At 46.2% G+C, this 14,508-nt stretch overlaps 1 protein-coding gene across 1 annotated transcript in view; it reads left to right on the top strand.

Moving 5' to 3' along the window:
* PNPLA7 (patatin like domain 7, lysophospholipase) overlaps positions 1 to 14,508 on the top strand; it is a 1,710,105-nt gene that overhangs the window by 360,971 nt on the left and 1,334,626 nt on the right. The window contains exon 12 of the mRNA XM_086921192.1: positions 9,683 to 9,830. Coding sequence (XP_086777318.1) covers positions 9,683 to 9,830 — 148 coding nt within the window. The remainder of the gene's footprint in view (positions 1 to 9,682; positions 9,831 to 14,508) is intronic.

Here is a 14,508-nt window from a genome sequence, read left to right as displayed (position 1 = left end):
AAGTTCGCAAAACTTGCGACCCGACAGGTAAATTCGCGTTTGCGAAATTGTACAAAACCCTCGCGAACTGGCAGAAACCCGCGCGAACACAAAAAAAAATCCGCAAATTCGCGAGAATTCGCGGATTTTGCGGATTGCGAGTTCGCAAATCCGCAAAATTCGCGAACGCGAGATTCGCAAAATTCGCCCATGCTTAGTTAGAGTACCCTGCCGACCAGCAGCGGCCATCGCCTGTGAGAGCCCAGGCGACAATCCTCGCTGGTGTGAGGTACCAATAGTGAGCAATCTTCAAGAGCATTTCTTTACTAGTGATGTTAAGGGCAGACGCTCACGCTCGGTGTAGAACGTCATTCCACTCCCTGTCTGTAAATGGTCGCGAGTGGGTGATTTTAGGGGGGCCTGCGGTGTAACTAAAAAAAGCATAGAGGTTTGGTGGTTGCTTTTGAATAGCTGCTAGGACTTCCTGCGAAGTTATATGTACATCCAGAGTGGTGAACGTAGTTGTGGCAGTGGGGGGCAGAGGTAGGAGGGGGCATCTGGGAAAGATACTCCTGCACACCAGACTTCAGCAGGAATTCTCCCGTATAGAGGGTTCCATAAAAGGCTTGAAATTTATCTGCTATGTCCTTGTTCCGGTTGTCGCAGGGTGCCATCCTCTCCCTGTATTCGAAGCAGGGTGTTTTCCGCTCTCCCCTTGTCTATCGCCCTTAATTGTTTCAGGGCAGCTGTCAATTGACGGCAGACTGCGATCGAGCCCGATTGGACATGGGTGGCCTGGGGCTCCCTCACCTGCGACTCCAGCTGCTGCCCTCTCCCTGTTATAGACTGTGGTCAGGGCAATGAAATGCCCCCTGATCACAACCATGAATGTCTCCTACAATGTAGCAACAGCAACAGCAGGTGTCATTAATTTTCAAAAGAAGTTTATGGCTGTCAGGGTATGTGATCGTATTTTGTCAAAGGTGAGGAGTTTTGCGTTAAGTTGCCAGACCAGGGGAGCTGGCGGGCGCCCGCCAAGATTGAGTTGTAAAATTATGGGAGAATGGTCCGAAAGAGCTGCCGGTCCAATGTCTACCGAGACCGTGTCTGGAGTTACCCTGGGGAAGGTGTAGAAATAATTTCTACGGTTATATGTCTGATGGGCGCCAGAGAAGAAAGTGTAGTCTAAAGTTGTGAGATATTTGTACCACCATATATTCGTTAATCGTGCTTCCTCCAATCAATGTCTAGCGCCCGATGTAAGTCCCCCGACCTGTCCCACCCTTAGGGTAGACTGGTACCTATGAGTATCCATTGCGACATTGAAATCTCCATCCACCACTTAGTCCTTGTCTGGGGAAATCATCAGTCGGCCCAGTGAGTCCCTAAGGAAAACTTCCTGACGTTCGTTAGGTGCGTAAACTGTGGCTATAGTATATCTAGTGCCCTGGATTAAAACATGCAACGTTAAAAGCCTGCTCGGGATCTCCATAAAAACCCGCTCCGGAAAATGGATAAGAAACAGGATAGCCACCGCAGCGCGCATGGCCACCCCAGATGAGAAGTATATATGTTATTTACTACGCTTATTTTTGCCCCCTTTATGGCCCCCGTACTTCTGTTTTACTGTATGATCCCCGTCTTTTACTAATTTGTTGTTGTCATTACACTCTTGGCCTCTCTTGTAAAGCGCTCTGATATCCTTCGGGATCTAGTTTGCGCTATATAAAACTTTATAAATAAATAAATAAATTGGCGATTGAACCAACGAAAGCGCCACAGTCGTCAATCACCCTGGAGCAGCTGGATTTCCTGTAACATACAAATGTTGCATTTAGTGACTTTAAGGAAGGACAGGAGTGCTAAGCATTTAGCAGGTGCATTAAGGCCCCTAATGTTGAGGTTAATTATGGACGGTACCATGCAAATACATGTACAGGGGTATGTCATTACACCAACAGCAGAAGGGTGCATCAGGCCTCCTATTGGGAGCATGCTGGTTTATCCTTACCAGGGGTGAGGAGAGAGGAACAGAAACAGGTAGAAAGACATGAGAAAAAGAAGTGAAATGATACATCAATCTGGTCCCCTGCCTGGGGACAACCAGAGAGCAATAGTTTGGGTCCATGTCCTAGGCAAGACCAACAGGGATTCAGTATCAACACGAAGGAGCTACACCGGCGAAGTATTGGATTTGTGACAGAGGAGATATAAAAAAGTGTCTGTGGCGACCAGCAAGGCTGGGTAGGAGTTGCAGGCTCCATTGAAAGAACAAGACACCTGGGACTAATCAGTGATCACCATCTGCGCCCACATGGTCTCCTTCCCGCTGGAGGTGCTGGAGCAGTCTGGTGCTAGCCTCCCAGCTGTCTGCTTCGGACTGCTAGCTCAACATTTTCGTCTTCCGCCGTTTAGAGCGTTGTCAGTTGGGTCTATGGACGAGGAGTCTCGCTGTGGGGACCTCGCACGTGCAGAAGACTGTAGGACCGGCAAATCAGTGAGCGCTCGGGCATCCTCAAGAGCGTGTTCCACTCAAACCTTCTCTTGCAGCTCAAATTGGAGACGAAAGGGATGTCCCCATTTATATCTAATGTTCTGGGCCTGTAGGAGATCTGTGAGGGGCTTGAGGGCTCTCCATCGCTGCAGTGTTATCGGGGAAAGATCATGGTAAAGCCATCCGAGTCGTTGATTTTCATGTTCTCAGGTGGCTACCATGATAACTTCCTTCTGCTGGTAGTAATGGAGGCAGGTAAGTATGTCTTGAGGTTGTCCCAGTGTGGCAGCCAGTCGCCCAGCACTGTGAGTGCAACCAATAGTGATCTCCTGGACCCGTCTGCAACCGCAACTCTGCGCCCAGGCCATAACACCACACCGCTACAACCCCCCATAACCCCACCAGGCCGCCTGAGCGCTCACCAGCTGAAGGCACAAGAGGGACGCAGAGCGGGCACCATGGGACAGGTCTGACGGGGACGGCAATCAGAGCACTAGCGCACAGCCGCCGACTTCCTCCAGTTCCAGCTCCTTTAATGCTTCAGCACGCTCGGTCGCCACACACTGTAGCAGACCGCTTCTTACTGGTTGCTGTCACTCTCCCAGTGTGCACGTGTGTTCTGCAGCTTGGCGGAGACTGATGCGGCCGACGGGATCTCGTCAGCGGTTTATGCCGCACGGATCCTATAGATCCAGCAGATCTCCGAGGAGTGCAGCTTACTCAGTCGCCATTTTGGACACGCCCCTATCCATCTAATTTACAGATTAGTCTTCCAACAGCCAGCCCGGGCTCTGATTGCTGCCAAATCACTATGCGTGCAGTCCACCTTAACGAGCAGACTTCTTCATTTAGAAGAAATGGCTCAATCATGTTTCTAAGTCACTACATCACATGCTGCATGCATGCTCCAAGGATTTCTAATCCTTGAGGTTCAGTCATTTACATTCACTTTATAAGGGAAACTGTTAAATGCTGGTGCTTCTTTTTCCAAGCTTTCCAAGACTTATCTAGCCCTTTTTTAGGATTCGTTTTGTATTCAAAGGAAAAGGCTGCCATCTTGACATGTATCTCCTGAGATATTGGTGCCTTATCTTCAATTTCATGTCAGGGCACAATGTCTACTGACTATTTTAGTTCTCTTTATGTAGAAGTGCTTTTCTCGAAACCTTTTTTCGACCATTTAGATAGATGACCATCTATATGTTTTCACCATCTTCTGGCTTATGTGAAAGGTAATAATCTGGCCAGTTTTTAAATCTCCTGGAGACTCTATAACCCACTTGATGGCTTACAGTGCTCTGACACATCAGATTGTAACCCCTGATCTGGGAATACCTCAACCCACCGCTCCCTGCCCATGAGTGCCCCCACAATTCTCATCTTTCTCAAGGAAGATGCCTTCCCTGTTTAGGTCTCGCCTGTCGATGCGCATGCGCATCGAGCTTGCGAGACTATGGGGGCTTAAACACTCTTTAACTAACTTGTAAGGAATCGTGGCGATTCCTTGCAGTGCCCGTGAAATTCAATCTCAATGCGCATGCGCATTGAGCTTGAAAGCGCGTGCACATGCCCCCAGCCGCCTGCCTTGCATGGATTTTCCCTCAGGCGCACTCCTCCCACACCCCCGCTCCGCCACCTCCCCTGCCTGCCGTGTCGCATTTCGTCACTTCCCTCAGCCGCACTCCAGGCCCCTGCTCTCCTCCCCCCTCCTCCTCCTACTCTCCTCCCCACTCTCTCTCTCTCTCTCACAGCCTCCACCACGCTGTAAATAATTCTTTAGAAAGCTTCCTTTTAATTTGCGGGTCTTGCTTTATCTCCCCCAGCTCCGCCCCCTCACTTCTTGGTTGCACGGCCGCTAGGCCGTGCCTCCCCTACTCTCCTCCCCCCTCATCCTCCTACTCTCCTCCCCCCCCTCCTCCTACTCTCCTCCCCACTCTCTCTCTCCCAGCACAACCTTGCCGCAACTTTAAGTATGTGAGACAGCATAAACAACCAGAAAGGGTGCAGACGCTTTGCCCAGCAGATGAGATGTTAACTACAGAAAGTGAGAAGTCATCAGTTTTAAAATGTCAACACACCAAGAGCCTATTTACTGTTTTTTTAAAGTCTATATTTACAGACCCTCAAATCTTACTACATAGCAGCCTGCATTTTTTGAGGCAACTGTCAGTGCTCACAAAGTTCCCCGCCAAGATTATGTGGGTGCAAACAGCCCACCTGGGCCCATATTGCCCCCCTCATGCTGCACAATGAAATCCATTAACTTCAAAAGAACTGGCACTTTATCCAACGCGTGTTACAGTGTCTACAGCGTGCCGCTTCACCGAGCAAACAGGCAGTACAATTAGTGAAAGGTCACACCTAGCATCTGTCGAGGGTTCACGCCGGGCGCCTTCCACGCTGTAAATAATTCTTTAGAAAGCTTCCTTTTAATTTGCGGGTCTTGCTTTATCGGAAACGGAGGAGCTGTCGCAAACTGAATACTTTGCTTTCTGTGCGCAAGTTAATCGTGTAAAAAGGGTTGTTCTTTGTTAAATCCACCTTTATGTTTAAGCTGATCGAATTTCTTAGAGGTGAAAGTAATCTGGATACGCTAAGTCTAGAAGTCATGATTACAAGGCTATCTGTGTGCCACTTATGGGGGCGCCTTGTCACTGCCAGGTTGGAGCCTGTACCACGGCCTTGCAGCTGGCAGCCTTATCACAACTCCCGGAGGCAGTAGCATCTCTACCACAGCGTTCACCCCCCACCCCCGCTACTGTCACATAACATCCACCACCCCATCCACCACCACCACCACCGCATCCACCACCTCCGCATCCACCACCACCACATCCACCACCACATCCACCATCACCACCACATCCACCACCACATCCACCACCACACCCACCACCACCACCACATCCACCACCACATCCAACACATCCACCACCACTACATCCACCACCACCCCATCCACCACCACCGCATCCACCACCACCCCATCCACCACCACCACCGCATCCACCACCACCACCACATCCACCATCACCACATCCACCACCACTTCAACCACCACCACATCCACCATCAACTCCAAATCCACCTCCACATGCACCACCATATCCACCACCACATCCACCATCACAGCCACTGCCACATCCACCGCCACATCCACAGCCACATCCACCGCCACCAGATCCACCACACCCACCACCACTACATCCACCACCCCATCCACCACCACCACCACCACCGCATCCACCACCACCACTACATCCACCACCCCATCCACCACCACCACCGTATCCACCACCACCACCGTATCCACCACCACCACCGCATCCACCATCACCACATCCACCACCACATCCACCACCACCACATCCACCATCAACTCCAAATCCATCTCCACATCCATCTCCACATCCACCACCACATCCACCACCACATCCACCACCACATCCACCACCACATCCACTGCCACATCCACTGCCACATCCACCGCCACATCCACAGCCACATCCACCGCCACATCCACCGCCACCAGATCCCCAACACCCACCACCACTACATCCATCACCACACCCACCACCACTACATCCATCACCCCATCCACCACCACCACCGCATCCACCACCACCACATCCACCACCACATCCACCACCACATCCACCACCACCACATCCACCATCACCACCACATCCACCGCCACATCCACCGCCACCAGATCCACCACACCCACCACCACTACATCCATCACCACACCCACCACCACTACATCCATCACCCCATCCACCACCACCACCACCGCATCCACCACCACCACATCCACCACCACATCCACCATCTCCACCACATCCACCACCACATCCACCGCCACATCCACCACCACATCCACAAAAATAAAAGCCATTGTTATTTGTAATATCAATACATCTAAGTCACGTAAATACAACACACATTGCATTACAAATGCTATAGGTGTCACATTTGCGAAAGTTAAAACTATTGACATTGTAACTGACAAAGCTATTAATTTTGCTATTTTCAAAACCAACACATAAATAAAAAAGTGTCATTTACAATAACAATCGCTCAAACTTTCCTAATGCGAGACCTATTGCATTTCCAATGCTTGTTGTCCGTGTATCCGTACCCCAAGTGGTAACACTGTTCATTGCAAGCGTTATTAAATTGACCTTGTCAACTTATTATTGCTCGAATTAACAATGTTAATGATCATGTCCTAATATTTTCTGTACACCATTTGCACAAACTTAACTTTTCAAATGGTCTACAGAAAATATTAGGGCATGATCATTAATATTGTTAATTCCTTGTGAGGCACAGAAGTTCAAAATGACAATGCTGCAAAATGTCACCCCACAGCTCCGACAGGGAGATTACATGGTGACTATAGACGTAAAGGACGCATACCGACAGAAACCAATGAACCACAAGCACAAGATGTTTTTGTACTTCGTAATAGACAAAACACACTTCCAATTTAGGGTGCTACAGTTCAGTAAAATATCAGCTCTCAAGGTGTTAAAAACCATCTTAGCAGCAGTAGCTGCACATCTGAGAAGAAAGGTAATACACATGTACCTCCACCTAGATGACTGGTTGGTGAATGTAAACTCACTATGTGAATGTAGAAACCGCATAAAGACAGTGATAGCTGAGATTCTCAGGAGAAGCTCTAACTGGGGCCCAAAAATCAGCCTAGCATAAGTGAAAACCTACCCTTGTGAAAAGAGGATACTGATAATGCAAGAAGCTCGCCAATAATGGAAGGGTCAGTCTCTGACAGTGAGGACTCTGAAGAAGTTGATCAGAACTATAGTTTAATGCTTACCACTAATACTATATGCAATGTGACACATGATGGCAATCCAGGAGTGGGTCCAGAGCCAATGGTCACAAGCAGCGGGGGATTTCGTATATAGTGGTTGTCATACAAAGAGTGCAGGCATGGTGGAACAGGACAAATGTAACAATAGGAAGAGCCTTCATGCTACCAACTCCAACAGTGACCACCACGACTGAAGCTTATAGAATTGGCAGCTCATATGGGGAGGGTCAAGATCAGAGGAGTCTTGAGACGAGAAGGGGCGGTACAGCCATAAACTTGCTGGAACTAAAGACAGTATTCTTAGCCTTAAAAGTCTTTCAGAAGCAGCTGTGGGGGAAATCAATCCAAGTTTAATCAGACACCACAGCGAGAATGTTCTATCCGAACAAGTAACGGGGGTAAAAATCCTTTGCCCTAACAAAGCTAGTACACAAGACAAAGAGAGGGGCTATCCAGAAGCAGATCACCATAACAATGTTACATTTACTGGGGATAGACAACTTAGAGGTGTACAAGCTGAGTGGAAAACCAACCACCTCACACAAGTGAGAGCTGAATTAGGCAGTGATCGAGAAGCTATTCAAAAAGTGGATGACACCAGAAATAGACCTGTTTGCAAGACCAGAAAATGCAAAATGCCAATTCTTCGCATCTAGGCACCCACACGGTCACTCCCTAGGGAATGCTCTGTCGAGAGACCCACCCACCTTCCCAGAAAATGAGGCGCAACAAAGTAAACGGGAGAGGGGAAATGAGGTTACAACCATAAGGAAGCTCACTGGACACTATATACAGTCACCAGGGGAAAAAAGATTCTGAAGATGACGACCACATGTAAAGGCTTCCGGGTAGTGTGTCAGACGTCAGGAAAGGCTGGACCAACACTAAACGCTCAACAACAACAACAGCAAAAGTAGAACAATAAGAAACTATTATACAAGTAGGGAGTTCTGGACCCAACCATTAGATGGCAGAAAAATGCACAACATCCAGAAAATTCTTCAAGCTGCAAAACTACTCCTAGAGGTAAGTAATTAATTTGTTTTGTGTTAGGTATGCTCGGTGACCTCCGATGCCATCTTCTAATTCATTTTCTCACTGGGAATGTGTTTGCCTGTCCGAAAAGTTCTGTCACTGACATATAGACTGTGTTCTAGGCTGGTCTCCTCTCCGAGACATTTTCACCAAGACTGTTTTACTGCTATGGGGTGCACGTGACCCTGTGCAAAATAAATGCAGAGTGACTTTGCTAAGATGAATAGTCTGCTTCATCACAAGCCCTTGTGCCTTGTCTTGCTCAGTCCTTGTTGATCCTGGTAAATTTACAAAGAGACCAGTCTGTTTAGTAATTTATTACCTTGCTCAGGGTATCTGCCTGTCAGGCCTCTGACTGCCTTTAGTCTGTGGTTGAAAATAGTTACAAAATGTCTTACCGAAGTTCCATCTGATTGCAGCAAAGGAATGGAATAGTTTATTTCTAGAACTAAGAAAAAATAAAATTGTTATATTTAACCTAATTGTTTGTTTAGCATTCTTGTCTGTCATTTTGATTTTCGGACCACATACATTGGCCTTGCTGTTGCTCAAATTTAGGCAAGCATTACAGGTTATGCATATACACAAGCAACCACGGTCAGCCTGATGTTCACAGGATATAGTCAATGTTATACAAGTTACATTTGAAGTTGCAAAACAAGTTGTATTCACAATATGGTTACATTTCACTTAGTGGAATTGAAAGCTGATGTTGGTATTCCTTTTAAAATGTCTGAATCCTGGTGGAACATTTTTGACATTCAGAAATCGTGCCCAGATGGATTTCAGTGACTTCACAGACGAGCAGCCAATGCAAGAGACAGAAACAGCAGATTGTGTCAGCCCCGAATGAAAAGACCAAGGCAGCCAGTCGGCTTTGACATTTAGTTGTATTTGTGCACAAGCAAAATTATGGTTTCCCACCTCTGCCAAAAAAGGGAAAATCAAACAAATGTTAAAAGCAATCCTGGTTTTCTTTTTAGATGGAAATCAAGCAATGAATGCCGTCCAAAAGCTACTGTGTAATGTCCCATCTGTTCAGCATTATCAATCATTAATGTCTCTGTTTAATTGAGCTCTTAATTGTCCAAGTCTGTAGCTAATCAGAAAATGTTGTTGTTTAAGTATAATACTGTACAAGAAGTTAATATATGTGGCACATAGTGCCTAAGGAATTAAAATAAAAAGTAAAAAAAAGAATGAAATTTGGGCAAAAAATACGATGAGTTATAACAGTTCAATTGCAAGAAATTGGGTGTATTCAGCATAAATCCACGCAGGGCACTTTTGTACATGACCTAGTTATTCATGTGCTTTTATAATTCTTAATATAGGAAAGCCAAGCTATTCCGTTGCTGTCTGTTGCCAGCGTAACGTCAGGTGCAGGACCCGGTAAAACTGTGAGAAGACAGATATCCAATGTCTCGGGAGAGGACGAGCAAGGAGAAAAAGGAGAGAAAGTTGTGGAGCCCTGTGAAACAGGTACTGTCAATATTGCAGTTGTTGCCTATCCATGCGCATCAGTTATTTGCAATGTTTGGTCATCCATTGTTGGGCTCTTTTTCTAAGCCTGATAATGTATTTGAAACCTCCTCTCTGCTCCTGAAAGGATATTATTTAATATATATGTTCTATTTATAATAAGTTATGTTCTTTTTCATCTTGTAGGATCCACCATTTCCACCTGTTCCTTGGCGCTCGTTCGATTTATTAAGCCTTGTTCAGAGTGGAGTATTGGTTCTCATGACCCTAAATCTCCGCTGTGTGTTGGAACCACTAATCAATTTGGAAGTCTAATCCTGAGAAAGTTAGTTTCTTTTAGTCTAGTGCACTTTATTTATTTGTGGAGGCTTTTCTATAGGAGGAGGCTTTTCTATAGAGCCAAATATGTTGGCTTGAGACCGCTTCAGGGTGCTTCAAAAAATGAACAAATAGGGGATGTTGAGAGGGAAAATATCATCCAGTAGGATTATGCAGAAGTTGCAAGGAAAATCAGATGCTTCTGTGTGGGTTTGGAAGATATTTTAAAAGTATTACAAGGGGGTTAGTTGTAGGAGGATTGCAGTTGAATCCATCTTTATCACCTTTGAGGCTAGTCCTGGTGGGACAGCTTTCATTACCAAATGGATTTTTTGTTTTTTAAATCATGTTTTCCTAAAGGGGATGTACCTCAGTTTGCCTCTCAAGATCCCTTTTAGGGCATTTCATACCTTTGGGCTTGGAAGCCCTAAATTGAGGCCCCTTATTTCTGTTGCCTGAATGTTTGTTTCCAAGTGATCTTGTTTTGTTTTTTTCTTTTCTTCGAGGTCGCTATCTTTAAATTTTGATTGGCGCCCATTTCATATCTCCCGGTTGCTTCCTCTGCTATTTATTGAAATAGAAGAGGCACGCACAACTTAGAGCAGATTTTAATTCCCACAGCTCCAGAACCCTCCACAAGCACGCAATTTCCCCCTATACCAGTCAAAAATAACCCACTAACTACAATCTTTGTAGAACTAACCCTCTCCGCTGCCTCATGCATAGGCCTCGTTGCACCTCTACGTTACACAAAGGGGGGTTGAACCCATGCAGTCGCGGGGACCTGGGGGCTATATGGTATGTGTAAGAGGGGGGTCCCCGCAAGGGAAACGTGTTATGTGCTACACACACGAACACTAACACTTGTTTACACTTTCTCAACTATATAAACATCAATCAGAAAAATTGAGAGAGGTATTGTCATTTATTTTACAATACCAGGTATCAACCATTTATCAGTACATTTTAAATACTTTTTGAAAAGCCCCAGAGGGGGGGGGGGGAGGGGAAGGTGAAGGAAGGGGAAGTGTGCTCAGGGCAGTGTAAAGTCAAAGAAAAGTAGACATAGTCAAAATGAAAGCAATCATGAACAATATTAACATATGGATAGTTAGGTTAGGTCCTTTAACGGGGTCTTCATCAGGACAAGTGCAGGAGAGGGAAGGGGCAAGGTTGACGGGGGCGGTAATATCTCAGTGTCTGTAGTTTGCAGCCGGGATGTTTTAGGCCTGATGAAGACCCCGTTAAAGGACCTAACGTAGCCTACGGCCAGGGGTCGAAACGTCGACGGCTCTTGTTCTTTGATGCGGACCTCCGGCACATGTCCTCTAATCGTTTCCAATGTTTTATGTGTGACCGTTGAAGGTCTCTAGTGTAATAACATTGCAATGGATGCCTTAATTATTTAGGCTTTTGTGTTAGATCTGTTCTGATCCATATGTTAATATTGTTCATGATTGCTTTCATTTTGACTATGTCTACTTTTCTTTGACTTTACACTGCCCTGAGCACACTTCCCCTTCCTTCACCTTCCCCTTTCGTTGCACCTCTAGACATCTCTCCCCGTCCGACCTTACTGACCTAGGCAACTTTTACCATTCTATTTCATCAATCAAACTCCCCAACTCTAACATCCCCGTTATTTTGGGGACCAACAGAATCCCCTCCTCTCCAGTCTCCCTCAGAACCCCTCCTCAACTCACCTCCATCCACTCCTGCCCACCCAAACACAACCCCTTGCCTGCATGCTTGTGAACTGTCGATTTGCAGTCCGACATGCCACTGAAATTCCGGAAACTATACTAAGCGAGTCCATTGACATCGCGTTCCTCACGGAAACCTTGCTCAATTACCACTCAACAAGCATACTTGACCCTACTCTCCCCTCCTGGAAACTCTATCCTCAGAAAAGACAGACCCGACAGATTAGGAGGTGGTCTAGCCATAATTTTAAAAAACTAACTTCAGCTCTCCCTTGTAAACAACGCCGACCACTCTACCTTCGAATACCTTGAAGCTGAACTCAATTCGCCTACATAATATCGACCACCCTCCTGGTGATCATCATCACTTCGTTGATGAATTATACAACCTTTTGACACAATCCTAAATTTCCAACTCAAAAAATCTCTTCCTTTAAGATCTCAACCTCTATTAGAACAATACTGATGATCCCACAATCACCCTCCTCAACAATCTTCTTGAGATTAACGACCTCAAACAACTATACCTCTCCCCAACCCACACCAAAGGAGCCATCCTGGACGCTATTATTACCAATAAGGATTTGGCCTTCCGGACCAATATCGTCCCCATTGACTGGTCCGACCACCACCTCATACTATTCACCATTCCTACCATGGCACCCCCTCCCCCTCACTAAAACCATTAATCCTAAGAAATTGACCAGAAACATAAATCTAATTCCTCCTGGAGAACTTCAGTCTAAACTTAAAGCTCTACTTCTCACCCTCCCCCCCTCACATAATGCAAATGAGCTTACTGAACACTTTAATAAAGCAGTCACTGATACCCTAGACCAAATGGCCCGCCTTAACTGAATAATCAAAGAAATATCCCTTCCAAATCATGGTTTAACTCAGAGCTCAACAACAAAAGACGCTCACTTAGACTGGTGGAAAGAACATGGAGACCGCATCCCTGTCCCTCACATCTTGCACTCCTCAGATTAGCTAGAGCAACATACAAGAAACACATTTTTAACGAAAAGGCTTCCTTTTTCCGTACACAACTCGAGCGGGCCAAAAACAGACCCAGAGAACTGTTCAACATAATTTGTAGCCAAACATCCTCCGCACCTCCAAATCCGTTGGCCTCGACTGCTAGATGTGAAGAAATTGCCCACTTCATCTCGGAAAAAGTCGCCAAAATACAACTATCCTTCCTCTCAACTCAGATCCCAACCAACTCCCAACCCTCCCCTTACATCACTTCAAAAACTCAAACCGCATTCTCCACACCCCCTGATCCCATCTCACACATACCTACTACATCACCAGACACTTACTACTCCTCACACACACCCATTACGATACATCCCCTAAACTACTCCCCACGCTTACCCACAGCCACACATGCTGAAACCATCCACCCTTACAACTAAAAAAAGAATGCCTTCTGGCATAAATTTCACCCCGTAACAGAGCGTGAAGTTTTTAACATCATTGCTAACCTAAAACCGTCCTCCCATACTAAAGACCCCCTCCCTTCTAACCTTGTCCAAGACCTTAAACACATCATTGCCCCATCTTGGACCACAATCATTAACACCTCCCTTGCCACTGTACGTGTCCCCATCTCCCCTCAACTTGTGAAACTCACTCCCATTATCAAAAACCTTAAGGCTGACCCCAATGACCTAAGCAATCTCCGCCCCATCTTTAACCTCCCCCTTCTTTCCAAAGCCCTCAAAAAATGTGTCCTGCTTCAATTAGATAAACACTTTGAAAATGTCAACATATTGGACCCCCTACAATCAGGCTTCAAGAAAGGATGTAGCACCGAAACTGCCATGCTTAACATTGTTGATGGCATCCACCACTCCCTTGACAATGGTGAGACCTGCCTACTTATCCTCCTTGATCTCTCTGCAGCGTTTCATATGGTTAACCACTCTGCCCTACTTAATGTTCTCAGAGATCGCTTCGGCCTCAATGGTACTTCCCACAATGGTTCTCCTATCTCCAACACCTAACACAGCAAATCAAAATTCAAGACTGCTTATCAAATCCCACCCCAGTCTCCCTAGGAGTACCCCAGGGTTCTATTCTCTCTCCCTCTCTCTTAAACCTCTTTATGGAACCCCTCGCCCTCATTCTAAAACAAGCGGGAATAAACTACCACCTTTATGCCGATGATATCCAGCTCTACTATAAGATCAAAACCCACGAGGACATCCTTCACCTTAACAACACCCTCACTAAGATTCAGTCCTGGTTCCAACTAAATCATCTCAAACTCGACCCTAAAAAAACCTGAAATCATTCTTTTCTCCCCTAAAAACAACCCTCTCCCCATCGAGACCTGGATATCTGATCTTAATGCCCTCAACTGTTCTCTCTCCTTGTCCAACTCAGTAAAATCCCTTGGTATCTCCATCGATAATAGCCTAACTCTCAATGTGCACATTAAAATTTCGGCTAAAGGAGCCCTCTTCACTCTCCGTCACCTCAAGAAAATTAAGCCTTTTATCCCCATTGATGACTTTAAATCAGTAGTCCGATCACTGATCCTTTTGCGAATTGCCTACGGCAACGCCATCCTCACCGAAATCCCCAAAGTACACCTAGCTCCACTCAAATCGGTACTCAACCTTGCAGCCAGGCTCATCACTGACTGC

Source organism: Lissotriton vulgaris, chromosome 5 (genome assembly GCF_964263255.1).
Source record: "Lissotriton vulgaris chromosome 5, aLisVul1.2, whole genome shotgun sequence".
NCBI classification, from domain to species: domain Eukaryota; kingdom Metazoa; phylum Chordata; class Amphibia; order Caudata; family Salamandridae; genus Lissotriton; species Lissotriton vulgaris.
This window is presented reverse-complemented; position numbering and strand designations above follow the sequence as displayed.